The sequence below is a fragment of the Lethenteron reissneri genome, chromosome 67, assembly GCF_015708825.2.
Source record: "Lethenteron reissneri isolate LAM-NWPU_2019-01 chromosome 67, ASM1570882v1, whole genome shotgun sequence".
Lineage (NCBI taxonomy): Eukaryota > Metazoa > Chordata > Hyperoartia > Petromyzontiformes > Petromyzontidae > Lethenteron > Lethenteron reissneri.
The window spans coordinates 8,450,515-8,476,128 of record NC_083845.1 but is presented as its reverse complement, the minus strand read 5'-3'; the positions used below and the strand labels follow the sequence as shown (position 1 = coordinate 8,476,128).

Here is a 25,614-nt window from a genome sequence, read left to right as displayed (position 1 = left end):
TAATCTGCTAAGGCTACACGAGGGTTCGTTGTCTTTGTGCGTGCGTGTGGAGCGGTGGGATAGTGGTAAGCATTGCGCCACGAATCCGGCGACCGGAGTTCGATTTCCCGCTCACGGTGAAATCCCCGGTGGCGATCATCTGAACCGGATCATGGGGTTCCCCTAGGTCGACTCAGCCTCACACGAATAGCCGGTGCGTTGTGTAAACATCGCCACGAGGGAGACAAAGCCCCCCACCCAGCCACCCAGCCAGGCAGCCCCCTCGTGTGCCGTTTCGGCCTTCAGCAACTTGACCCCACCGCCAAAAGTCTGTCGAGGCTCGCCAAGAAGGAAGCGACTTTGTGTTTGTTCGTCGTTGTGTGCCGTGTCCAAGCGCGCAAAAAAAACCACGTGGAACGGCACGGGCGTAGCAACGCATTCCGTGGTAACCGCGACGTCGTCACGAGCAGCAAGCAGAGTGCATTGACAATGCCTTTGAAGGCCAGGGCCCCCCCCCCCAGACCCTGGCCACACAACACCGGGCACACACCACCCCCTCGTCCGGCGATGGCTGTATTACGAGCTCGCAGTGGCTATGAGATGTTAACTACCTCGCCTGGGGCACAGGAGGTCGTGGGTTCGATCCCGACCCTAACGATGCCTGCTGCTGTATATTTGGAGTTTGCGTGTCTCTTTCTCTCATCATCATCACGGTGGCTAGGAGATGTTAACTACCTCGCCTGGGGCACAGGAGGTCGTGGGTTCGATCCCGACCCTAACGATGCCTGTTGCTGTATACTTAGAGTTTGCGTGTCTCTCTCTCTCTCATCATCATCACGATGGCTAGGAGATGTTAACTACCTCGCCTGGGGTACAGGAGGTCGTGGGTTCGATCCCGACCCTAACGATGCCTGCTGCTGTATATTTGGAGTTTGCGTGTCTCTCTCTCATCATCATCACGGTGGCTAGGAGATGTTAACTACCTCGCCTGGGGTACAGGAGGTCGTGGGTTCGATCCCGACCCTAACGATGCCTGCTGCTGTATATTTGGAGTTTGCGTGTCTCTCTCTCATCATCATCACGGTGGCTAGGAGATGTTAACTACCTCGCCTGGGGCACAGGAGGTCGTGGGTTCGATCCCGACCCTAACGATGCCTGTTGCTGTATACTTAGAGTTTGCGTGTCTCTCTCTCTCATCATCATCACGATGGCTAGGATATGTTAACTACCTCGCCTGGGGTACAGGAGGTCGTGGGTTCGATCCCGACCCTAACGATGCCTGCTGCTGTATATTTGGAGTTTGCGTGTCTCTCTCTCTCATCATCATCACGGTGGCTAGGAGATGTTAACTACCTCGCCTGGGGTACAGGAAGTCGTGGGTTCGATCCCGACCCTGAAGCCTGCTGCTGTATATTTGGTGTTTCTCTCTCCCCGTGGTCGCGTGGAACATTTAGAAACGTGCGTTGAGATGATTTATATTATTCTGGCTGCTATACATGTCCAAATGATGGGCCACTTTGTTGGGCTATCATTTTGTGGTGGCCAAGTCGCTTCTGGTTCAAGTTCATGTATTAGGTGTAGCCCCGTGAGCCACTCGGCTCTTGAATCTGGTGCAACCGCAACAAACAAAAAACAAAAACATGAACAAGAAAACATCTTAAAGTGAATATGTGACTAAGTGCAAACAGAAAATCCAAGAAAAGACGGCAAAATATTGCAGAAAAAGCACCGATCAGTGGGCTTTGCCTGGTAGGATGGGAATGTTTCGATTTAAAGCTTTCGTGACTGCAGGGATTCATCTTCTTGGTTCTTTCGGTAAAGTCACGTAGAAGGGAAATAATAAAATAATAAAAATAAAACACAATAAAATATTAAATTTCGATTTAAAGCACCTGAGGACGGCTGCTTGCGTTGTGGCCGAAACGTCGTGAGAATTATTTCATTCAGTTTTATTTTTATTATTTTATTATTTCCCTTCTACGTGACTTTACCGAAAGAACCAAGAAGGATGGGGATGGTTGAGTGTTGTGTTTGGGCGATTGGTTTACCTTGCGTGTAGGTTGCACTGCCGTCGTGTTTGTCGTTTGTTGTAGAAACGTTCTTACCCCGTGCCTTGAAGCTCATCGTATCCCTCCTGCAGTGTAAATAACGATTCAGATTTGTAAAGCTTGTCACATGGTGAACACACGCAAGGTATCCATAACAACTTTTTTTTTGGGGGGGGTGGAGGGGGGGCTTTCTCGACCAATATCACCCAGAGGTTTATTTTCCCTTGGGTCAGATCGCGTCCAATATCAATGTGTCGCTCGGCCCGCAGGTGATCACAACAACAACAACAACCACCACCAGCAGCAGCAGCTTCAATCAGGCGATCAAGTCCGAATCGTGAAGCGTACAGGTGAATTATCCGTTGGTTCTTCCGGTAAAGTCACGTGGGTGAAAATAAAATAAATTTTAATTTTATTTTTATTTTATTTATTTTCACCTACGTGACTTTACCGCAAGAACCAAAGAGTATGGATCCTTGCAGGCACGAAAAACTTCACATCTAGAGGTGAATTATAATTATTCATCTTTGGCTCTGAGATAGGGGGCCGTGGCATTGCAGCTGGAGAGAGATCCACGCACATTTAAGTCACGTGTCAGACGTGGCCCACCACATAAATACCAGCCGTGAATCAGAAGCGTTATTTTCATACTATTTTAGTATTTATAATACTATTTTAGTATTTATCATACTATTTTAGTATTTATGATACTATTTTAGTATTTATCATACTATTTTAGTATTTGTAATACTATTTTATATTTGTAATACTATTTTAGTATTGATCATACTATTTTAGTATTGATAATACTATTTTAGTATTGATAATACTATTTTAGTATTTATAATACTATTTTAGTATTTATCATACTATTTTAGTATTTGTAATACTATTTTAGTATTTATCATACTATTTTAGTATTTGTAATACTATTTTATATTTGTAATACTATTTTAGTATTGATCATACTATTTTAGTATTGATAATACTATTGTAGTATTTAACATACTATTTTAGTATTTATCATACTATTTTAGTATTGATAATACTATTGTAGTATTTAACATACTATTTTAGTATTTATCATACTATTTTAGTATTGATCATACTATTTTAGTATTTATCATACTATTTTAGTATTGATAATACTATTTTAGTATTTGTAATACTATTTTAGTATTTATCATACTATTTTAGTATTTGTAATACTATTTTAGTATTGATCATACTCTTTTAGTATTGATCATACTATTATAGTATTTGTAATACTATTTTGTGTTATCTGTTTTAATGTATACTTCTGTTTTGTTCATAGAGGTCGCAATCAACTTGGGAGGCCATTCTCAGGAAGCCCAATAAAAAACAAAAACAAAGATCCCCCGGATAGCCTTAACGGACTTTTGTCTCCCCTGGAAGCATCAGGTTATACTCATTTTGTAGGCTGAGTCAACCTTGGGGAAGGCCAACTGGAGATTTGTGCGAAAACTGCTGGGCATTTGTGAAAAAGAGCTTTATAGCTTATCGGATTCCACCAGCATAGATAAATATTGTATTCTGAACCGCTACAATACCGCTGCACATTTTTTTATAAATAATAATTCTTAATCGATTAAAAGCCACAACTCCGTAACGCTATCATGAATAATCATGAGCGCGTGACGTCACTCCACATAAAAGCACCACCCACGTAATTAATAATCATTAGCAGGTGACGTCACTTCACATAGACCACCGCCCATGTTCATTAATCATCATGAACATTTCAGATGTACTTTGGGGCCGTCCATAAATGACGTCACGCACTTCGGGGGGGGGGGGGGCTGGTCAGACATTTGTGACGATGTGTGACGAGGGGGGGGTGAGAGATGTGACGTCACATCAAAATGCGCAACTTTAAATAAATATAGACAACACGTTCTACTTAATTAAATAGACTTTTTAATAAACGTTTTCTCCTACAACATCAGAGTGCAGCGCCACATTAAATATGCACTACAATGATAATATTCTTGGTTCTTTCGGTAAAACAATAAAATAATTAAAAAATAAAACAATGTTATTGTTTTATTTTTTTCTTATTTTATTGTTTTATATTTTTTATTATTTTATTATTTCTCTTCTACGTGACTTTACCGAAAGAACCAAGAATATGAATCCCTGCAGTCACGAAAGCTTTAAATAAAAACTTTACAATGCCAATAGTTTAAAGCGATTTGAAGCATGATTTATTTTTTTTGGGGGGGGGGCAGAACTTTGTGACGTCATATTTGGGGGGGCGGGGTCTGACTTTTTGTGACGCCGTGTGACGAGAGGGGGGGGGGTCAAAAATTGTCCAAAATCGCGTGACGTCATTTATGGACGGCCCCTTTGCAATGCAATGCACCCGTTGCCTCGACGGGGCTGAGAAGCGAGTGTAACGAAATGGTTCAATAGAGATGCGGCATCGATGTCGCGTGAGCCGCCCACCCACCCACAGCCACTAGAGGCCGCCGAGACTCGCCACTGTTTGGCCATCTTTGTTTGAACGAGCAACTTGGTGATGGGGGTTGGTGATGGGGGTTGGTGATGGGGGTTCGTGATGGGGGTTCGTTGCGTTAAAATGCAACAACAGCCGTGGCTCAGCGACGGGAGGCTGGAGGGGGTTGGGAGAGGGGGGGTGGCAGGGGGCGTGGTCAGAGCGTTCTCCACCAATCGGAAGCCGCCGCGGCGTCTCGCGCTCGCGCCGCGATTGGTCAATTCGAACCCCCCGCCCTTCGCTTCCCGCCCCCCGCCCTCCACGCCCGCCGCGGGTATATAAGGGCGCGGCGGAGCCGTTAGTGACAGTTGGAGCCGGGGACCACAGAGCTGCTGAAGACTTCACCAGAGGGGCTTTAATCGACGTAACGTGACAGTCAAACACATTTACATACTTCACCATGAGGGAAATAGTTCATCTGCAGGCGGGCCAGTGCGGCAATCAGATCGGCGCCAAGGTAAGGAAGGCACCCACCGCCCCCCCCCTCCGTTGATGTTTGAGAAATGTTCGGTTTAATTGTCGCGAGGGGGCCCTACGGTGGTTTACGTGGCTGCGTGTTGAACGAACCCGGATCTTGCTGCCCGTGACATTTGGACTTTGGGCATCGTAATTATGGGGCGCTCTGGAGAGAAAGTAAGACGCGCCCCAAGAAAATGTTCGTGCTGTACGTCGGTTATCCATTTTATGCACATGGGATCGCGCAGCAAAATGCCGGTTTTAATAAGACCCACCACACCTGCATGGGTAATAAAAAAAATCCCGTAATTTAGGGCGTAGTTTAAGAGGGTTTTAAGGCTGAGATGGCAACTCCAGCTTAATTGGTAATTTGTAAAATAAGATGTAAAAAATCGGTGAGGGCGGTCGGTTGGAGGCTTCGCCGCCATTTCCCGCCATCTCGCGTACGCAACAGATTGCAATCAAATATTGAACACCCCTCGTGCTCCGAAATCCCATTGTCGTCTTTAAAATTAAATCGTAGCGGTTTGAAAGGGTTGGTGGTTGTCCAGGAACCCATTGTGGCAACAATCGCCGTCGATGTTCGGTCAAGCAATCTTAATGCGGGCGGGGGAATGCCTTCATCCAGCAGTGGATTGATGCGGACGATGATTAGAAGGGGAGGGGCGTCTTCTGCGTCTTACGCTAAAGCACCTTGCCTGTGAGATTTTTTTAATGCTTTTTAATAAAAAAAAATTAGAATGACGCAGCGTTTGTTTATTTCGCCCGCAGCCGTTAGCAACTCTTCAGGGGGGGGGTCCGCGTGGACGAGAAACACATTATTATTAAAAACGTCTCGCTTGCTTTTAAAAAAGCGCGTTTTTGTAGTTTGCGATGGATTAAACGTGCGTTTATGTAGTTTGCGATGGATTAAACGTGCGCGCGTGTGGATTTCGGCTTTTTCCACGCTCATCACCACCCCGTGCGTGCGAGAGGCGGAGTGGGCGACATGTAAAATGGCGGCCACGGGGGGGGGGGTTGGGGGGTGGGGGCCGCCGTTTCCCGCGCTCGGCCGCGACCGTTGCCGTGGGGCGGCCGTAGCCCCGCCCCCCCACACCCCCTCGCGTCGCTCGACCAATCGCGGCTCGACGTTGCGGATTCAAACCGCCCGCGTCCAATCGTCGCTCGGCAAAATTCAAAAAGAATGTGGGGGGGGTGGGGCCGGTGTGGGCTGCGGCCAATCAGCGGGCGCCGTTGCCGGGCGTGACGTCGCTAACGGATCTCCGAGGCTCGCGGGGGGGGGGGGGGTAGTCGGGGTTTGCTGACCACGTGGTTACAATTCCACGTTAGCGTGCCGGGGCCGCGGTTATGAGAAAAAAATGTTTTTGCTCGGCGATATTAATGTGGTCAATCGCCACCCTCCCACCCCCCCCTCTGTGGATTAAAGATTGTTAGCCGTAAAGCACCCCCCGCTCTATAACCCCCCCCCCACTCGGCCGCCATCTCGCGATGCGGCGGCGGTGGTTGTGACGTTCGTTGCGTCTCGCTCATCGCTGTCCCGTCTCCCCGCTCGGGGGATGTCGCCTTTCACTACTCGGCGCTCTTTGCCCCTTACACGTTTACATTTTTATGTTTTCGCCCGTCGCACCGTCGAGACTTATGAACGGACGTGGCCTGGGCGGTTCGCCTGGATTAATGTCTTGTGGCAATCGCAATCGCTCACCGTGTATTGAATGTGAAATAAAACAAGCTAAAAAATCCACCTAATTAACGATGGCTTTGTGCAGTCGACTAATCGAGCAGTGGATGATGTCGGGGCGATGGGGAAGCAACATCGCAAAATGGGGGCTGAATCGTCACGCCCTGATTCGTGCCCGCGCCGATTCTGCCTGCCAGGCGACTCCGTGAATTCGATTGGAAGCTTCCGATTTCATTTTGGAATCGATTCTACGGTTTCAATCCCCCCCCGTAATCCTTTGTGTGTCGCATTGCGGGCTTGCCCGTCGAATCTCGTCGCCGCCACCACCACATTGGCAGGCTGTGGGAATCGCGAATGTTGGATTCGATTTGAATCGAGCGTGCATCAATGTGGGTTTTGTTCCACCCAAAATGCATCATGGCCCTCCCCCACCCTCCTCACTCCGTGTCCTGGCGGTGGCAATTCGGTCGCCGCCACCACCCACAGCTGACAAAGCCCTGACAAACGCGGCGGCTATATACAGAGTTGCTGACCTATAACGTCACCACCCGCAATGCGCCCCCCTCGCCATCCATCTCGTGTCCACACGCAACTCGCCGTCCTGCATGATGATGATGCCACTTTGCTGCGTGGCAATGGACGCGGTTTCTCGAAGCTGCCAGGGGAGATTGCTCTGGATGGTCACGGCTTTGGGAAGCGGCTCGGCTGCTGTTAGAAACAAACACGGTTTATTTAGATGAGACAAGGTGGCGTTTTATTCGGCGAACAATCCAACGTGTTTTGTTTTAATGAGCAGAGGAGTTTGTATTTTCAATCCAGCCGGGGAGGTTTGGCTACCTAGCCTGGCACGGGGGTGGGGTGGGCGTGGTACTGTTGCTTCGGGGTGAGCAGTCGCTGCCATTGCAGGTAGTAGCAGTACCACATTGGGTTTAAGCCTTTAGGCACATTGGCCTTTAGGCACATTGACAAGTTGCATCTCATTGTCAACTCTAGATGAGGAACGGTCACGTGTATCAGAAGCCGTGGCCATTTTAACAGCACGTGGAACAAAAGCAAATGGCGTGAGGGTGCACGGTTGGGATGTAGAGAGGCGACCACAGCCGGGTTAACAGGACTCGTGTGCAGTTGCTGTGGAGGTTTTATTGAATTTGCGTTTTCGCGCAAATAGATTGGGAGGCATTCACCCAGCAGTGGATTGGCCACGAGCGCTTTTAATGAGGCGGTGCCGAGCAGCTGTGTTTTAGAGTCCAAGGGGATCGTGTATCCCAGCTGGCTCTTGCGGGGGGGGGGGGGGGGGGGCGAGCCAGCAGATGGGGTGCCGTCTAAAGTCTGGCGGATGGTGCTGAGAGATGCGCCTGTTTGGGGGGCGGGGGGGTTGCCGAGATTGGATGGCGGCAAGGGGCAGATGCTGAGCTGGCAAAGCTGACATCGCTGCATTCCTCTCTACTTGAGAATTGGCTGCCACGCACGTTCACACTCGCTCGAACCTCGCGCGGTCGCGCGCATTCACTCGCCCCATGCGCATGCAGTCATTGGCACGCGCTCGCCGCTACACGCTCGCCTCGCTCATTCTTCACTCGCCCATCCACACGCCGAGAACCCACTCGCCGTGCACTCTCACCCGTGCCCTTGTGCATGCCCAGACTTGCGCTCGCCCTCAAAGAACAGGGTTCGCCCCTCACTTGCACTCTGTACAACCACTCGAGCCAAACCGCACATACCTCAAAAGATCGTCACCTTGTGCTCAGCCACTGGCGTGTAAACACCGTTCGTGTGCAACGACGGCTACTCTTCCAGTGCGCATGCATTGTTTCTACCCACTTGATCGTGTGAGGTGTTTGGTGCCTGTTAACGAACTGCGTGCGTGTCTGGTTCCAGTTCTGGGAGGTGATCAGCGACGAGCATGGGATCGACCCCACGGGCTCGTACCATGGCGACAGCGACCTGCAGCTGGAGCGCATCAACGTCTACTACAACGAGGCGTCTGGTAACGAAGCGCACTCGATTGCTCACTTGACCACTCGCCATAGCTCGCTCGCCCCTTTCGCTATTACACATTCGCTTGCATATTCACTCGCATCCGCTCACTCCCCACTTGAGTGAGACACGGTCTAGATAAACACGACCGGCAGGTTCCTGCGTGATGGGGCTGTGCGACAGGTGTTGAGTCTTTAAGGGCTGTGAGGTTCTCTGGGTGATGTAAAGGCTGAGTAATGGGTGTGTGAGTAACGCCCTGTGAGGTAATGCCCTGGCGTGAGGTGGGTACACGATACTGTTGTGCCGTGTGAGAGTGGCCTTGTGTGGTGTGCTGTGTGTATGCGTAACCCTGTGTACGAGTTGCCATGTGTGGTGTGCTGTGTATGTGTAACCCTGTGTACGATTAACGCCTCGTGTGTGTGGTGTCTGCTGTGCAGGTGGGAAGTACGTTCCCCGCGCCATCCTTGTAGACCTGGAGCCCGGCACCATGGACTCGGTGCGGTCTGGCCCATTTGGTCAGATCTTCCGGCCCGACAACTTTGTGTTCGGTGAGTGCCGACGGCTGGGGTGGTGACTGGTGCTCCCGTGTCACCAGAAGAGAAAGGACATTTACACCGCGTGGAAATGAACTCTACTTTTAGTTCCCGCTCTGGCCAAAAGTATCAACCTCCAAGGAACACCCGATTTTTTTTTTTTATATATTTAGTCACGCTGCTACATAAGAGTGAATTGCTTTAACACCTGCTCATTTCAAATAATTATCACATGGTTTGCTATAATTGGCCTTTTTAAAATAAATTGTAACTGCCAAAGTGGTGCTACCTCGGTGACCCTGACGAGGAAGAGTATCTGTACTGTGAGCTCGTGGACTGTGTCCTGTGCTTAATGTCGCTGTGCTGATTAGTGCCCTCGGCAAGGAAATGGCCACCCATTCTTGGCTCCAATAAACATCCCTTTATAAAACGAGAGCACTGTGTGGTGAGCATGAAGGCAACACCAGTTGCCCTATGTTGAGACTTGCCCCCTCTGTCATAGGAGTGGTATGTCTACCACTGGCCTCTTGCATAGCTGCAGACCGCAATTGAACACCAACAATGCTCTCATTTTGAGCAGCGGGAATTTGGACTTGATTATCTTGGACACGGATTACCTTGTCCATTGACGCCTACAATATTCGTTGTTGAAACGACTGAGACCTCGTCTGTTCAGCTGTCACTGTTAAAGTGAGAATGGGGTGCATTATTAATAGTCCCGCACAACGCTTGCAGCTGCAGGACAATTCTAGTAGGGTGGTGTGAGAATGGCTTGTGTGAAACCGCCCCTTGTGTTGGCCACGTTTCTTTTGTAAATGTGGCGTGTACATGCTGTGAATGTACAATCGTTGCTCCCTCCCACTCCCCCTACTGTCACAACTTGGCAGGACCCTCCTGAGGGCCTCGGGCTTCCTGGGTACACACTGGGTGGTAATAATGGATGTGCTGTGTAGTGTAGGCCTTGCGTAACGTGTTAGTTGACTTGTGCTGTGCCCCGTGGTATAACTTGTAATGGCATCCTCTTGTGTCATTGCTGCTTTACACTTTAGTTCAGTGGTCCCCCATCCCTCGCGGGCTTCTGTCACGTAATGTGATGGATCTAAAAATAAGCTTTAGCTTGAGGGAGTTTATTATTGAACATGGACTTGTACAGTATTATCGATTTCTCATGTGAAGCTGTTTGTGCGCCAATTTTTTTGCACAATTGCTCCTGCTCTGCTTAGTTTTTTGTTTGACTAATTTTTTTTAAACGACTCTCCTAGCTCTCACTTGTGGTTAAAACAAAAAACTCAACCCCTTGCTGCGTTTTGTCGTCCACCAGGCCAGAGCGGCGCGGGTAACAACTGGGCCAAGGGCCACTACACGGAGGGCGCCGAGCTGGTGGACTCGGTGCTGGACGTGGTGCGCAAGGAGGCGGAGAGCTGCGACTGCCTGCAGGGCTTCCAGCTGACGCACTCGCTGGGCGGCGGCACCGGCTCGGGCATGGGCACCCTGCTCATCAGCAAGATCCGCGAGGAGTACCCCGACCGCATCATGAACACCTTCAGTGTGGTGCCCTCTCCCAAGGTGAGACTACGAGTACTAAAATACAAGTTCTATATACCGTGACCGCACCAACGGCTTCAGGGTGGTGCCCCCTCCCCCATGGGGATGAGATGGTGCTCCCCTACACTTGTACACTAAGCCACTCGCCCACCAACGCACTGGCTCACGCGGTCTTTTCCTCCCCCCCCCACACAGGTGTCGGACACAGTGGTGGAGCCGTACAACGCGACGCTGTCGGTGCACCAGCTGGTGGAGAACACGGACGAGACGTACTGCATCGACAACGAGGCGCTCTACGACATCTGCTTCCGCACCCTCAAGCTCACGACGCCCACCTACGGCGACCTCAACCACCTGGTGTCGGCCACCATGAGCGGTGTCACCACCTGCCTGCGCTTCCCGGGCCAGCTCAACGCCGACCTGCGCAAGCTCGCCGTCAACATGGTGCCCTTCCCGCGCCTCCACTTCTTCATGCCGGGCTTCGCGCCGCTCACCAGCCGCGGCTCGCAGCAGTACCGCGCGCTCACCGTGCCCGAGCTCACCCAGCAGATGTTCGACTCTAAGAACATGATGGCGGCGTGCGACCCGCGGCACGGCCGCTACCTCACGGTGGCCGCCATCTTCCGCGGCCGCATGTCCATGAAGGAGGTGGACGAGCAGATGCTGAACGTGCAGAACAAGAACAGCAGCTACTTCGTCGAGTGGATCCCCAACAACGTGAAGACGGCCGTGTGCGACATCCCGCCCCGCGGCCTCAAGATGTCGGCCACCTTCATCGGCAACAGCACGGCCATCCAGGTGAGTTGTGGCTTCTGCGGTATTTTACGGCTGTGGCAGAAGCTTTTGAAATCCTGGGTTTCGGTCACCCGCCTGTAATTTAAACGGTCGGCGGTGGCCAACTCCTGAGCCGCATGCGGCGGGCTCTTTAATCCCCCACTCGTGGCTCTTATCATAGGGGCATCGCGTAGAGCCATGCTCTCAAAGTAGTGTGCCAAGAACTGTCAAATGTATACACACTTGGGTGTAATGGATACAAATTGGTTTTACAGGTTGGGCACCTCTCTGAACTAGGTTTCCAAGTGTGTCGTGAGTTAGTTTCAGCCCATTTTCCAGTGATTCCCACTGACTCATGGACGGAGCTGTGATTCATGCTTGTTTCTCTCTCAAGGGGTTTCGTCTGCTGACTGCATTTTGTCTCCTTAACCCCCCCACCGCGCGCGTGCAGGAGCTGTTCAAGCGAATCTCCGAGCAGTTCACGGCCATGTTCCGCCGCAAGGCTTTCCTCCACTGGTACACGGGCGAGGGCATGGACGAGATGGAGTTCACCGAGGCGGAGAGCAACATGAACGACCTCGTCTCCGAGTACCAGCAGTACCAGGACGCCACAGCCGAGGAGGAGGGAGAGTTTGAGGAGGAGGAGGGGCAGGAGGATGCCTAAAAGTTGACGACCCCCCCCATCCAACCCCCCCTGCCCCCCCCACTCGTTCTCTTACACTTCTGGTTTCTGTGTTGTCGGTGTCGTGTTTGTCGTGACTGCACGTGTCTTTTTTTTGGGTGCAGCCATGAGGTTGAAGCGGGGGTTTAATCGGGCTGCGATGGAAGTTGTGTCCTGGGGGTGGTTGGGGGGATGGGTCCCCGTGGAGGGAACTGAGGGGGCAGTGCAGCAGCAGCAGCAACCCTGGTGGTGCCAGCTGTGTCACCGCAACACTTCCACAGGATTTCAAAATTAATGACCCGGCGGATCTGGGAAAGATTAAGTCCACTCGACACGTTGCACCCCAACAATCCATCCGGTGATCCCCAGATGCCTTGCAGGAGTGTGGAGGGGGTCAAGTGTGGTGCGATCAGACCTCGTCGAGACGTAACGACCTGTCTGGCTTAGAGTTGGGCCAGAAATAACTCCGTTACAGATTCTCCGGGGCCCGTTTAATTCCTACGGCAGTGGCGTGGTCTGGTCTAGAAATTTCAGAGCTGCACCCTAAAATAGACCGCTTTGAAATGTTTGGACGGCAAGCCCCCAGCTCTTAATGTACATGCCAGCACCTGATGAATAAAATTGTTATTTGAGAAGCACTTGTGGTGTTTGGGGAAACCATCTTCTCCCCCCCCCCCCCTTTTTTTGTGAGGTGGCAGCAGTACCCTGGTTGCTGTGATCCCCACCCCCGAGGAAATCCCCGCGTCTCTCTGCTCCGTTTTGTACATTGCTACTCTACTTCTCCTTGTGACTTTGACTTGTCCCAAAGATCGGCCGTGTTGAGTGCCGAATAAAAGGTACATCTCGCTGACTCGGTGTGTTGCCTGCTCTCTTGCACTGCCGCGGTTGTCCAATGTCGTGCACTCCCGGTTGGCAGTGGTGGATATCCGCAGGAACGTGACATGTGCCACGCTGACATGTAAATTTTAAACTTGTAAAATTGCTTTGTGTTTGGTATGACCTCACCCCTCCAATTTCAATACTGTTGGCGATGCAAAAGAAGTTCTACATATGCCCACACTCGGCACTGCCCAATGGTCAACACTGCACCTCCACTTAGCACGGTTGGCTACAACGTACGGTGCATCAAGTTATAACAACATGCATTGTTCGGTGCCTGCCAGAATCATTGCAATCCTGCGCAGTGGGGGAGTGCTGTGCTTGGAGTCGTCCTGAGCGTTTGCCGCCGACCTGTTTGTAGCGATGACTTGTTCGGTTTAGCAGTGGTGGTGGTTATTGGCGGCACGCTTCGATCGCCATTTTGCACAGCGCCAGTGTCAAATGATGGTACGGTTTTGAAATCTTCCACCCCCCCCCCCCTCCATTTACCAAGCAGTGTATAGAGTTGTGCACTGCGGACGGTTTAGCAGGTCAGAGTGGTGGGGTAAAGTGTGGGTACACAATCACCCTGGAAAACTATGCCCATCGTGTAAGGGTAGACCCAAGTCGCCCTTGCAGCGAGCGCGACGTCGCCCCACGTTGCCACTGGCGCGAGCAAGTGCAGGGGCCGTCTGCGTGCCGACTAGTCCACCACCACGAGAGGGCAGTGTCGGTGCGGGGGGAGTGCATTCTAGAGGCGGTGACGGCGTGTGTAAGTAGGCACACGCACAGCCTTTTAACCCTAAAGTGCTGATTTGTTAGCAAACTTGTTATTTACCAGGTAAAACTTGCTAAGCTATGGATCTTCAGACGCAACCTGGCCACATGACGGGGCAATGAGAAGTGGCTTATTGCGTGGAAGTTGATAGCAGCCAAATAGTCCTGTACCGCTGTACGCACGTTTTTTTTAAATGTGGAGGGAAAAACCGGAGGAAAATTAATGGGGAAAACGTGCAAACTCCAAATATGAGACGGTCGGGATCCAGCCCACGTATACCAAGGGAGATGATTTAACGCGTTCCTTTGGAGTGGGCACGTAGGAACTTGGTTGGGCAGCAAGGTGGTGGGGGGGGGGGGGGGCAGTTTGAGTGGGCGTGTTTACCCCCCCCCCAACATCCTCAACCAATCGCGGCTTTGCTCGGCGTTCGGGGGGGAGGTGCATGGGTGGGCGGAATTCCGATGCACGACAGACAATCCCTGGTGGGCAGTGTGGCACCTGTTGTTCCTCTACCTGTAAACACATCGCCACTGAAGCACACCCAGTCCCGACCTCACTGCTCTTAGATGGAAGCCAGTTGATGGTCTCGGCATGACTATCGATGACTCGCATGGAGACCCGCGGAGTTTCTCATGGAGCGTGTTGATCTGGGCCTGGTCACTCATTCTTCGGCCCAGAGACACTCGCAGCCATAGACCGAGTGAAAGACTCGAGGCAGAAGATCCCTGGGATTTCGATTTAAAGCTTTCGTGACTGCAGGGATTCATCTTTGTTCTTTCGGTAAAGTCACGTAGAAGGGAAATAATAAAATAATAAAAATAAAACAAAATAATTCTCACGACGTTTCGGCCACAACGCAAGCAGCCGTCCTCAGGTGAAGACCAGGTCTGTCGGGGAGACCGCGTCATTCAGACGCTAATTCTTTTATTATGTTTTATTTGTATTATTTTATTACTTCCCTTCTTCGTGACTTTACCAAAAGAACCAAGAAGATGAATCCCCTGGGATTTGATCTTCCCTGATGCTGCTCATGGCTCCACCCTAAACCACATCACCAACTGCACAAGGCAAGGCCGTAGCCGTGGAGTCGGCATTGGGGGGGACCAAATCTTCTTGGGGGTCCCCCCCAGAAAAAAAACTAAATTTGAACACGAATTTCCTGCCTAAAATATTAAAAAATTCACTAACATATAGGATGGACTTTTTATCTTTTACAATGTCTAATAGTGTATTGTATTACATTACTCAGTTTTTTCATTTCTACCTTTTGTTTAATTGTATGTAATGGCAGAGATTAGGGATTAATAAAGTACAACCATAACTACAATCAACCATAACCGCAATCATATGAACAGAAATACATTTTATAGCAATATATTGGGGGGGGGGGGGGACATTGTGAGCATATTTGAATGTACTGTATATAATAATTACGGCCTTGGCACGAAGCATTTGCAACATCAGCCGCTGCGGATCGCTGATAACACTGGTCAACACACTTCTTCTGGCGTAAGGTATTCCAACGGTTTTAAGGTAATTTTGGGGTGCTGATTCCAAATCTGGCATCAGTTTTTTGTCTATGACATCAGGTTTTTGAGATATCAAATATTGCATTTTCAATAAAAACTGCGGAAGAAAAATATTAAATAAATGTGGATATCTACATAAAATGATATTATAAACATACTATCCTAAAAATACAGCACCATATTTTAACACTAAAGCAGTCACTGACTCGCAACAACTTGCAATCATAAGTGACAGAGTTAATTTCGGGTAAAATCAATGAAAATGGGGTATGCCGATAGCATAAAATGAGATGTGATAGAGCAAATCTGAGATCAGATTTGGAATCAGCACCCTGAAATTAGTTTAAAACAGCTGCAAAAGTCCAGGCCAGAAAAAAATGATTTTTGTTGTTGACCAGTGTAATGCATGAATGGGAAAGTTTACGACTCCAGTGGAGGTGTGGGAACTGTGGCCGTGCAGAGCGGAGAGACTGCAGCGTAGAACGGCGCAATGCCGCGCTCCGCAAATACAAAGCAGGAGAGACTTGGCAGCGCTAATGCACTTGGATGCGGTCATCTCGGCGTGGCCATCTGAATGTGAAATTGTCGTCGTCTGCTCTGCATCCAACATCGGCAGCCGCACGACAGAAGACGCGCTGAGTTGTTGTCAGTGCCGGATGAAGCAAAGTGCGGGGCCTGTGGCATCTGTTGTTATAAAGGAGCCCGAAATATTAAACACAAATATTACAACACCACATTTTTACTTGCATAGTAAAGTGATTGTATGTTTTCGTTTGCGAAACAGACAAGACGACAAATCGATAACCTTAAACACGCGGTCGTTCATGAAAGTCGAAGGCGATATAGTACTATAGTAATAGAGCAAGTGCAGAATCACTCAACCGGGATTGATAACTTGAAAGCGTTTAGCGCAGGCCCCTTACATATGTAGTAGCAGCTACATAAGTAGTAGTAGCTACATATGTAGTAGCTACTACTACATATGTAGTAGCTACGACTACATACGTTGTAGCTACTACTACATAGCTACTACACATGTAGTTGTAGCTACTACTACATAGCTACTGCTACATATGTAGTCGTAGCTACTACTACATATGTATCTACTACTACACACGTAGCTACTTTTGCTGCTACAATAATCCGGCACTGCTCCCATGGGAGTGAACTTACATCCGTTTGCTGAGCGGTAGCATTTGCGGCTTTGGTGAGAGGGCCTTCGCCATGCAGCAGCGGGTTGACCCTCGGCTGACGACGAATCCACCACGGGCGGTGGCCCGGCCGCCCCGCGCCTCACCCTCCTCATGGTTCGGATTCCAAAAAATAAACTTTTCATGTCGCAATGGGGAACAAACGACCCCTCTGTGATCGTGAGGGATTACGGTGGGAGGCGGTGAGGGCACAAGCCTTGTGCTGAACGCCAACAAACAAGACGAGCTCCAGCCGGGGGAGCAGCAGCCTCCCTCTGAAGCCACGTGCAGCCGCAGCGGTGGCAGCCTCGCTCACTCGCTCGCTCGCCTCTCTCCCACGCTCTCTCGCTCGCTCGCTCTACGTGGTGGCGTTGTTGTTGTTCGGCGCAATTGTGCTGACGTTTCGGCTCCCCCCCCCCCCTTCCCCGCCGTGTGAGCCGGGAATTTCTTGAGCGACTGAACGAGGAGGGATTGCGGTCGAGCGGTGGCGAGGGATGTTCACGGTGTGTTGGGACTTTCAGGGTTGCTGGGTGGGTGGGGTGAGAGGGTTGGTTGGGTGGGTGAGTAGTTGGATGGATGAGTGGGTGAGTGAGTGGTTGGGTGGGTGAGTGGTTTAGTGGATGAGTGGGTAAGTGAGTGGTTGGGTAGTTGAGTGGGTGAGTGAATTGTGGCCTGCAGTGTGGGTGGGTGAGTGGTTGGGTGGATGAGTGGACGAGTGAATTGTGGGCTGCAGTGTGAGTGGGTGAGTGAGTGTTTGGGTGGATGAGTGGGTGAGTGAATTGTGGGCTTCAGTGTGAGTGGGTGGATGAGTGGGTGAGTGAATTGTGGGCTTCAGTGTGAGTGGGTGAGTGAGTGGTTGGGTGGATGAGTGGGTGAGTGAATTGTCGCCTGCAGTGTGGGTGAGTGTTTGGGTGGATGAGTGGGTGAGTGAATTGTGGTGCTTCAGTGTGAGTGGGTATTGGATGAGTGGGTGAGTAAAGTATGGCCTGCAGTGTTCGTTTGGTGAGTGAATGGGTGGGTGAGTGAATTGCGGGCTTCAGTGTGAGTGGGTGAGTGGTTGTGTGGATGAGTGAGTGGGTGGGTGATTGGTTGGGTGAATGAATGGGTGAGCGAGTCCATTGTGGCCTGCGGTGTAAGTGGGTGAGTGAGTGGTTTAGTGGGTGAGTGAGTGGTTAGGTGGGTGAGTGGTTTGGTGGATGAGTGGGTGAGTGAGTGGTTGGGTGGGTGAGTGGTTTGGTGGATGAGTGGGCGAGTGAGTGGTTGGGTGGGTGAGTGGTTTAGTGGATGAGTTTGTGAGTGAGTGGTTGGATGGGCGAGTGGTTTAGTGGATGAGTGTGTGAGTGAGTGGTTGGATGGGCGAGTGGTTTAGTGGATGAGTGGGTGGCTGAGTGAATTGTGACGGGCAGTCTTGATGCGAGGGTGGATGTGAATCACTGCAGCGGTTAGCGCCATACTCTACGAACCCGGCGGCCTGAGTTCGACTCCAGCTCACGACCTCTCACAGTGGCGAATATTGGAACCGGCCCCGTTACCTCCCCGAGGTCGACTCATCCTTCGACTGAGTACCTGGTGCGGTGTGTAAAACATCAGCACTGGGGAGACAAAGGCGGCCGGGCGCGGCGTTAGGCCACCAACCCCCTCGTGTGCCCTGTCCGGTCTTCATCGGTGCTCATGAACAGCACTGACCCCAACAGTCTGTTAAGGCGATACCAGCAATCTTTGTGTGAATGATTGATTGGGCGAGTTAATGGGTGAGTTAGTGGGTGAGTTAGTGGGTGAGTTAGTGGGTGAGTGTGAATTGTGCCCTGCAGTGTGGTGGTAGTGGTTGACTTAAGTGCGTACGTTTGTTGAACTTATTTCGCACCGTACGTACGTGATCGGAGGTGAAGTGTTGAATCTGTGGGCAGTGTTGAGTCTATGGGCAGTGTTGAGTCTATGGGCAGTGTTGAGTCTATGGGCAGTGTTGAGTCTATGGGCAGTGTTGAGTATATGGGCAGTGTTGAGTATATGGGCAGTGTTGAGTCTATGGGCAGTGTTGAGTCTATGGGCAGTGTTGAGTCTATGGGCAGTGTTGAGTCTATGGGTAGTGTTGAGTCTATGGGCAGTGTTGAGTCTATGGGTAGTGTTGAGTATATGGGCAGTGTTGAGTCTATGGGCAGTGTTGAGTCTATGGGCAGTGTTGAGTCTATGGGCAGTGTTGAGTCTATGGGCAGTGTTGAGTCTATGGGGGTAGTGTTGAGTCTATGGGCAGTGTTGAGTCTATGGGTAGCGTTGAGTCTATGGGTAGTGTTGAGTCTATGGGCAGTGTTGAGTATATGGGCAGTGTTGAGTCTATGGGCAGTGTAGAGTCTATGGGCAGTGTTGAGTCTATGGGCAGTGTAGAGTCTATGGGTAGTGTTGAGTCTATGGGCAGTGTTGAGTCTATGGGCAGTGTTGAGTCTATGGGCAGTGTTAGTCTATGGTGTAGTGTAGAGTCTATGGGTAGTGTTGAGTCTATGGTGCAGTGTTGAGTCTATGGGTAGTGTTGAGTCTATGGGCAGTGTTGAGTCTATGGGCAGTGTTGAGTCTATGGGTAGTGTTGAGTCTATGGGCAGTGTTGAGTCTATGGGCAGTGTTGAGTCTATGGGCAGTGTTGGGTCTATGGGCAGTGTTGAGTCTATGGGCAGTGTTGAGTCTATGGGCAGTGTTGAGTCTATGGGCAGTGTTGAGTCTATGGGCAGTGTTGGGTCTTTGGGCAGTGTTGAGTCTATGGGCAGTGTTGAGTATATGGGCAGTGTTGAATCTATGGGCAGTGTTGAGTCTATGGGCAGTGTTGAGTCTATGGGCAGTGTTGGGTCTTTGGGCAGTGTTGAGTCTATGGGCAGTGTTGAGTCTATGGGCAGTGTTGAGTCTATGGGCAGTGTTGAGTCTATGGGCAGTGTTGGGTCTTTGGGCAGTGTTGAGTCTATGGGCAGTGTTGAGTCTATGGGCAGTGTTGAGTCTATGGGTAGTGTTGGGTCTTTGGGCAGTGTTGAGTCCTCCCGCCCCCACTCCCACGTCCCCACGAGCCCCCGCCACCCACCACCCCCCAAGTTCACAAGAACAACAAGATGGCTAAACAAGATGTATGCACGAGATGTATAAATCTCCCTCCAAATCCTCCTCCAGCACATTCCTGAGACGCAGCGGCTCCCTCTGTAGCCAGGCGCACAAAGACGGCTGGGAGTCGCCGTGAGTTCTCAACCACCACAACCACCACATCCACCACCACAACCACCACCACATCCACCACCACATCCACCACCACCACCTTAACTACCAACACAACCACCAACACCATAACCACCACATCCACAACCACCACCACCACAACTACCACCACAACCACATCCACCACCACCACATCCACCAGCACAACCACCACATCCACCACCACAACCACCACCACCACAACCACCAACACAACCACCACATCCACCACCACAACCACCACCACAACCACCACAACTACCAACACAACCAACACAACCACCACAACCACCATCGTGTGAGTCCTCCTACCCGAGTCGGTGTGTGAGTCTGTGAGTGTGAGCGTCTGTGAGTGTGAGAGTCTGTGAGTGTGAGAGTCTGTGAGTGTGAGTCTGTGAGTGTGAGAGTCTGTGAGTGTGAGAGTCTGTGAGTGTGAGTCTGTGAGTGTGAGTGTGTGAGGTTGTGAGTGTGAGTGTGTGAGTGTGTGAGTGTGTGAGCGTGAGTCTGTGAGCATGAGTCTGTGAGTGTGAGTCTGTGAGTGTGAGTCTGTGAGTGTGAGTCTGTGAGTGTGAGTCTGTGAGTGTGAGTCTGTGAGTGTGAGAGTCTGTGAGTGTGAGAATCTGTGAGTGTGAGTGTGAGTCTGTGAGTGTGAGAGTCTGTGAGTGTGAGTCTGTGAGTGTGAGTGTGTGAGTCTGTGAGTGTGAGTGTGTGAGTGTGTGAGTGTGTGAGCGTGAGTCTGTGAGCATGAGTCTGTGAGTGTGAGAGTCTGTGAGTGTGAGTCTGTGAGTGTGAGTCTGTGAGTGTGAGTCTGTGAGTGTGAGTCTGTGAGTGTGAGAGTCTGTGAGTGTGAGAATCTGTGAGTGTGAATCTGTGAGTGTGAGTGTGTGAGTGTGAGTCTGTGAGTGTGAGAGTCTGTGAGTGTGAGAGTCTGTGAGTGTGAGTCTGTGAGTGTGAGTGTGAGTCTGTGAGTGTGAGAGTCTGTGAGTGTGAGTCTGTGAGTGTGTGAGCGTGAGTCTGTGAGCGTGAATCTGTGAGTGTGAGAGTCTGTGAGTGTGAGAGTCTGTGAGTGTGAGAGTCTGTGAGTGTGAGTGTGTGAGTCTGAGTGAGTCTGTGAGTGTGAGTCTGTGAGTGTGAGTCTGTGAGTGTGAGTCTGTGTGAGTCTGTGAGTGTGTTGTCTCTCTCCGAGTCGTCCTCTCTCTCTCTGAGTCGTCCTCTCTCTCTCCGAGTCGTCCTCTCTCTCTCTGAGTCGTCCTCTCTCTCTGAGTCGCCCTCTCTCTCCGAGTCGTCCTCTCTCTCTCCGAGTCATCCTCTCTCTCTCTCTGAGTCGTCCTCTCTGAGTTGTCTCTCTCTCTGAGTCGTCCTCTCTCTCTCTCTGAGTTGTCTCTCTCTGAGTCGTCCTCTCTCTCTCCGAGTCGTCCTCTCTCTCTCCGAGTCGTCCTCTCTCTCTGCACGCGAGCGATGAGTGACCGCTGTGTGGTGGCGGTGGCGTGCACAGGGACAAGTCGACGTCACCACCACCGCTGCCGTCGTTCAACCCGCAGTGTCAACCCCGGGGCGGGGCCGCTGGAAACCCAACCGCCAACCTCTGCAACAAAAACAACAACAACGACAACAACAACTACGACAACAACAACGACATCAACAACAACGACAACAACAACGACGACAACGACGACAACGAGCGATGTCATCGCCCATTGGTGACTTCGGCGGTGACGTCGGCGTCTGTGACGTCACAGACGCCTCCCGCCGTCGGCCCGTGGCCGTCCCCTCGGCGGCGAGCGCGGGCCCCGTGGCCTTGCGGCGCAAGATCGGCCTGTGGCGCGGGGTGGCGGTGCTCGTAGGCACCATCGTGGGCAGCGGCATCTTCATCTCGCCCTCGGGGGTGCTGCGCCACGCCGGCTCGCCGGGCTGGGCCCTCGTGGTGTGGCTCGCCTGCGGACTTCTCTCCCTGCTCGGTGAGGACGGGGACCAACACGTGGTGGCCGCCATTTTGTCTTTCTTCTCGCTCCTCGTCGTCGTCGTCACGGTGGCCTGGAGATGTTAACTACCTCGCCTGGTGCACAGGAGGTCGTGGGTTCGATCCTGACCCTGACGCCTGCTGCTGTGTATTTGGAGTTTGCGTGTCTCTCTCTCATCATCATCACGGTGACTAGGAGATGTTGACTCCCTCGCCTGGTGTACAGGGGGTCCTGGGTTCGATCCCGACCCTGACGCCGGCTGCTGTTGTATATTTGGAGTTTGCGTGTCTCTCTCTCTCTTGATCACGGTGGCTAGGAGATGTTGACTACCTCGCCGGGTGTACAGTGAGGTCTTGGGTTCGATTCCGACCCTGACGATGCCTGCTGCTGCTGTATATTTGGAGTTTGCGTGTCTCTCTCTGTCTCCGCTCCACATTTATCATCGCCTTTTAGAGTATTTGTCTGCTGCTGCTGCTGCTGGAGATTTCCACGCGCCGATGACTACGATGATGGCGATGTTTGTGGGCAGGACGCTTCTGAATAAGAGCCACACGGCTCAGTGTTTGGTGCCTTACGTCTGCTACGATCACAAAGAGCTCAGAGTAATTGAGTCCAGTGGTTCTTCGCCTTGACTGCAGCCTTGCACCCCATTTGCTTCTTGGTCGTCAAGCAAAGCGACGATGTCAATACAGGCATGGGGTTGGGTGAAACGACAAATTGTGTAACTTGATGTGTGCCCCGTGGCTTCAATTTGTGTTTTCGATGATACAATTTTCGAAACAAAAACTCTGTCCCTGTCTCGCCGCACCCCTAGAGAGGGCATCTCGCACCCCCCACGGCGGTGTGGCAGACACCCCCAGGGGGTGTGGCAGGCACCCCCACGGCGGTGTGGCAGACCCCCAGGGGGTGTGGCAGGCACCCCCTGGGGGTGTGGCAGGCACCCCCTGGGGGTGTGGCAGGCACCCCCACGGCGGTGTGGTGGGCACCCCCAGGAGGGTGTGGTGTGCACCCCCCCCCAAGTTACGAATAAGAAGAACCGCTGGCTTAGTTTGAGACACACACGCACAGGATGGGAGTGCTAAATAGAGTAGAAAGTCGAGAAAGTCACTAATATATAAACAGTTATTTATATTAACTCGTGGGTGATTGGGGGTCTCTGTGGTGGGGGGGGGGGGGGGGTCCGCAGGGGCCCTGTCGTACGCCGAGCTGGGCACCACGTACCGCAAGTCTGGCGGCCACTACATCTACCTGCTGGAGACGCTGGGGCCCGCGCCCGCCTTCCTGCGCCTCTGGACCGAGTTCATTATCGTGCGGTGAGCTCACAATATCCCCCCCCCCTTAACCCAACAGCAACAACAGCAACCGCCATTCGCAACTAAGTGGCGGTGACGTCACCACGACGCTTGTGCCAGGCCATGTGCACGTTGAGGCCACGTGAAGTGTCGAACGCCCGCCGGCAGGAGGTCACGGGGCAGACCCAGGTGCCACGGGTCGACTGACTGAGATGACCGAGATGACTGGCTGATGCACCACCTGTGCCCCCTACTGTGCCAACTTGCTGTGCTTTAGCCACCCGGCGCTCCGCTCATTGTTGTGAGCGTCGCTCTCCGCCCTCCGTTGTTGAGGGCGACTGCCTCCAACTGCCCAGTAGCGTCCTTCACGAGCCTCCTCCATTGAGGCCGATCTTGACACCGCTGGTACCAGTCATCGGCAAGTCCACTCAGCTCCACATCCTCCTGTACCACGTCACTCCATCTCCTCTCTAGTCCGTACCGCGCCCATTTAGCCCCCTCTATCCGGCCAAACAAAAGCTGTTTAGGCATGCGGTGACTGGGCATGCGGGCTACATGACCCAGCCAACGCAGCCTTGCCTGCCGTAGGAGCTCACAGATGGGACTTGCCCAAATCTTTCAAGGATTTGTGAGCTCCTCACACAATCCAGCCTGGTTAAACCGATGATGGATCGTAGGCAGGCCAGAAGAAATGTTTCCAATCGGCGAATATGCTCCATTAGGGGGGTCCACGTTTCGCAAGCGTAGAGAAGGGAGGGAATGACTGTGGCCGAGAAGACCTGAAGCTTCGTGTGGAGCGACAGACGAGGTAGCTTCCACACAGCGTTACGCATCCGATGAAAAGATAATGCCCTAGACTGATTCGGAGTGAGACCTCTGCTGATAAACTGGAGCCGGTCATAAGCACACTGCCCAGGTATGGGAAACTCTCTACTCTTTCCACTACTGCCCCATCATCGATTGGCAGCCTCTCCTTCGCAGTGAGCATTCGAACATTCCACGTGGCCATCCGTCGTGGCTTTTTGTTGTTTCTGGAGGAGCCCCGAGGTTAAAGATTCAATCTCCTGGCTCCGCCAAATGGGGTTTGGCCAGGAGACGTCATAGACGCCTGTTCCCCCTCCACCCCCCCCCCCGTGTGCCCCCCCCGTGTGTCTCTACCCCCCCCCCCCCGTGTGTCTCTCCACCCCCCCCCGTGTGCCCCCCCCGTGTGTCTCTACCCCCCCCCCGTGTGTCTCTCCACCCCCCCCCGTGTGCCCCCCCCGTGTGTCTCTACCCCCCCCCCGTGTGTCTCTCCACCCCCCCGTGTGTCTCTACCCCCCCCGTGTGCCCTCCCCGTGTGTCTCCCCCCCCCCCCGTGTGTCTCCACCCCCCTCGTGTGTGTGTGGCGTGGAGCAGGCCGGCCATCACTGCCGTGGTGGCTCTGGCGTGTGGCCGCTACGCCCTGGCCCCCGTCTTCTCCCCGTGCCCCCCGCCGCTGCTCGCCGTGCAGCTCGTGACGGCCCTCGCCGTCAGTGAGTCCCCGACTCCTCCTCCTCCTCCTCGAAACCCCGTGTCTCCCCCGTGTCCCCCCCCCCCCAGGTCTCCTCCGTGTCCCCCCAGGTCTCCCCCGTGTCTCTTCCGTGTCTCCCCAGGTCTCCCCCGTGTCTCTTCCGTGTCCCCCCAGGTCTCCCCCGTGTCTCTTCCGTGTCTCCCCAGGTCTCCCCCGTGTCTCTTCCGTGTCCTCCCAGGTCTCCCCCGTGTCTCTTCCGTGTCTCCCCAGGTCTCCCCCGTGTCTCTTCCGTGTCTCCCCAGGTCTCCCCCGTGTCTCTTCCGTGTCCCCCCAGGTCTCCTCCGTGTCCCCCCAGGTCTCCTCCGTGTCCCCCCAGGTCTCCCCCGTGTCTCTTCCGTGTCCCCCCAGGTCTCCCCCGTGTCTCTTCCGTGTCTCCCCAGGTCTCCCCCGTGTCTCTTCCGTGTCCCCCCAGGTCTCCTCCGTGTCCCCCCAGGTCTCCTCCGTGTCTCCCCAGGTCTCCCCCGTGTCTCTTCCGTGTCCCCCCAGGTCTCCCCCGTGTCTCTTCCGTGTCTCCCCAGGTCTCCCCCGTGTCTCTTCCGTGTCCCCCCAGGTCTCCCCCGTGTCCCCCCGTGTCTCCCGTGTCTCCCCCGTGTCTCCATGTCCCCGCCTCCACCTCGCTCCCCAGTGTCTCCATGTCCCCGTGTCTCCGTGTCTCCCCGTGTCCCCCCCGTGTCTCCCCCGTGTCTCCCCCGTGTCTCCCCGTGTCTCCCGTGTCTCCCAGCTCTCGTGGTGGTTGTGAACGCGTGGAGTGTGTCGTGGACGGCGCGCATCCAGACCGTGCTGGTGGCCGTGAAGCTGGGCGCCATCGCCCTCATCGCGGTACCAGGCTTGGTGCACATCGCCCGTGGTGAGCAGCCCGAGTCACTCGCTCTCTCCTGCCTCTCCCCTCTCATCTCACTCCACTCCCCTCTCATCTCACTCCACTCCCCTCCACGCTCTCTCCTGCCTATCCCCTCTCATCTTACTCTACCCCCCTCCACGCTCTCTCCTGCCTCTCCCTTCTCATCTCACTCCACTCCCCTCTCATCTCACTCCACTCCCCTCTCATCTCACTCCACTCCCC

At 52.7% G+C, this 25,614-nt stretch overlaps 2 protein-coding genes across 5 annotated transcripts in view; both read left to right on the top strand.

The window, feature by feature from the left end:
* The first annotated feature begins 4,835 nt into the window (after positions 1 to 4,835).
* On the top strand, positions 4,836 to 13,016 carry LOC133360223 (tubulin beta-4 chain-like). Its single transcript, XM_061578858.1, has 6 exons — positions 4,836 to 4,999; positions 8,555 to 8,663; positions 9,091 to 9,201; positions 10,508 to 10,752; positions 10,927 to 11,529; positions 11,957 to 13,016. Exons 1-6 carry the CDS (start codon positions 4,943 to 4,945, stop codon positions 12,167 to 12,169), a joined length of 1,338 nt encoding a protein of 445 aa, XP_061434842.1. The 5' UTR covers positions 4,836 to 4,942; the 3' UTR covers positions 12,170 to 13,016.
* A 6,474-nt stretch (positions 13,017 to 19,490) lies between these two features.
* The window catches only part of LOC133360210 (cystine/glutamate transporter-like), a 15,305-nt gene continuing 9,181 nt past the window's right edge, over positions 19,491 to 25,614 (top strand). For 3 of the 4 annotated variants that reach the window (XM_061578841.1, XM_061578840.1, XM_061578838.1), the window contains exons 1-5: positions 19,491 to 19,731; positions 21,245 to 21,707; positions 22,897 to 23,023; positions 24,398 to 24,513; positions 25,273 to 25,398. In XM_061578841.1, the coding sequence (XP_061434825.1) occupies positions 21,434 to 21,707; positions 22,897 to 23,023; positions 24,398 to 24,513; positions 25,273 to 25,398 (643 nt within the window). In that variant the 5' untranslated portion in view covers positions 19,491 to 19,731; positions 21,245 to 21,433. Of the gene's footprint in view, positions 19,732 to 19,872; positions 20,048 to 21,244; positions 21,708 to 22,896; positions 23,024 to 24,397; positions 24,514 to 25,272; positions 25,399 to 25,614 lie in introns of those variants that run through there. The other variant, XM_061578839.1, reaches the window with a different exon arrangement.

Coding starts and splice junctions, on each gene's coding strand:
- LOC133360223 (XM_061578858.1), top strand. CDS start 4,943: ATGAGGGAAATAGTTCATCTGCAGGCGGGCCAGTGCGGCAATCAGATC. Junction 9,202..10,507: donor GCCCGACAACTTTGTGTTCG/GTGAGTGCCGAC, acceptor GTCGTCCACCAG/GCCAGAGCGGCGCGGGTAAC. Junction 10,753..10,926: donor GTGTGGTGCCCTCTCCCAAG/GTGAGACTACGA, acceptor CCCCCCACACAG/GTGTCGGACACAGTGGTGGA.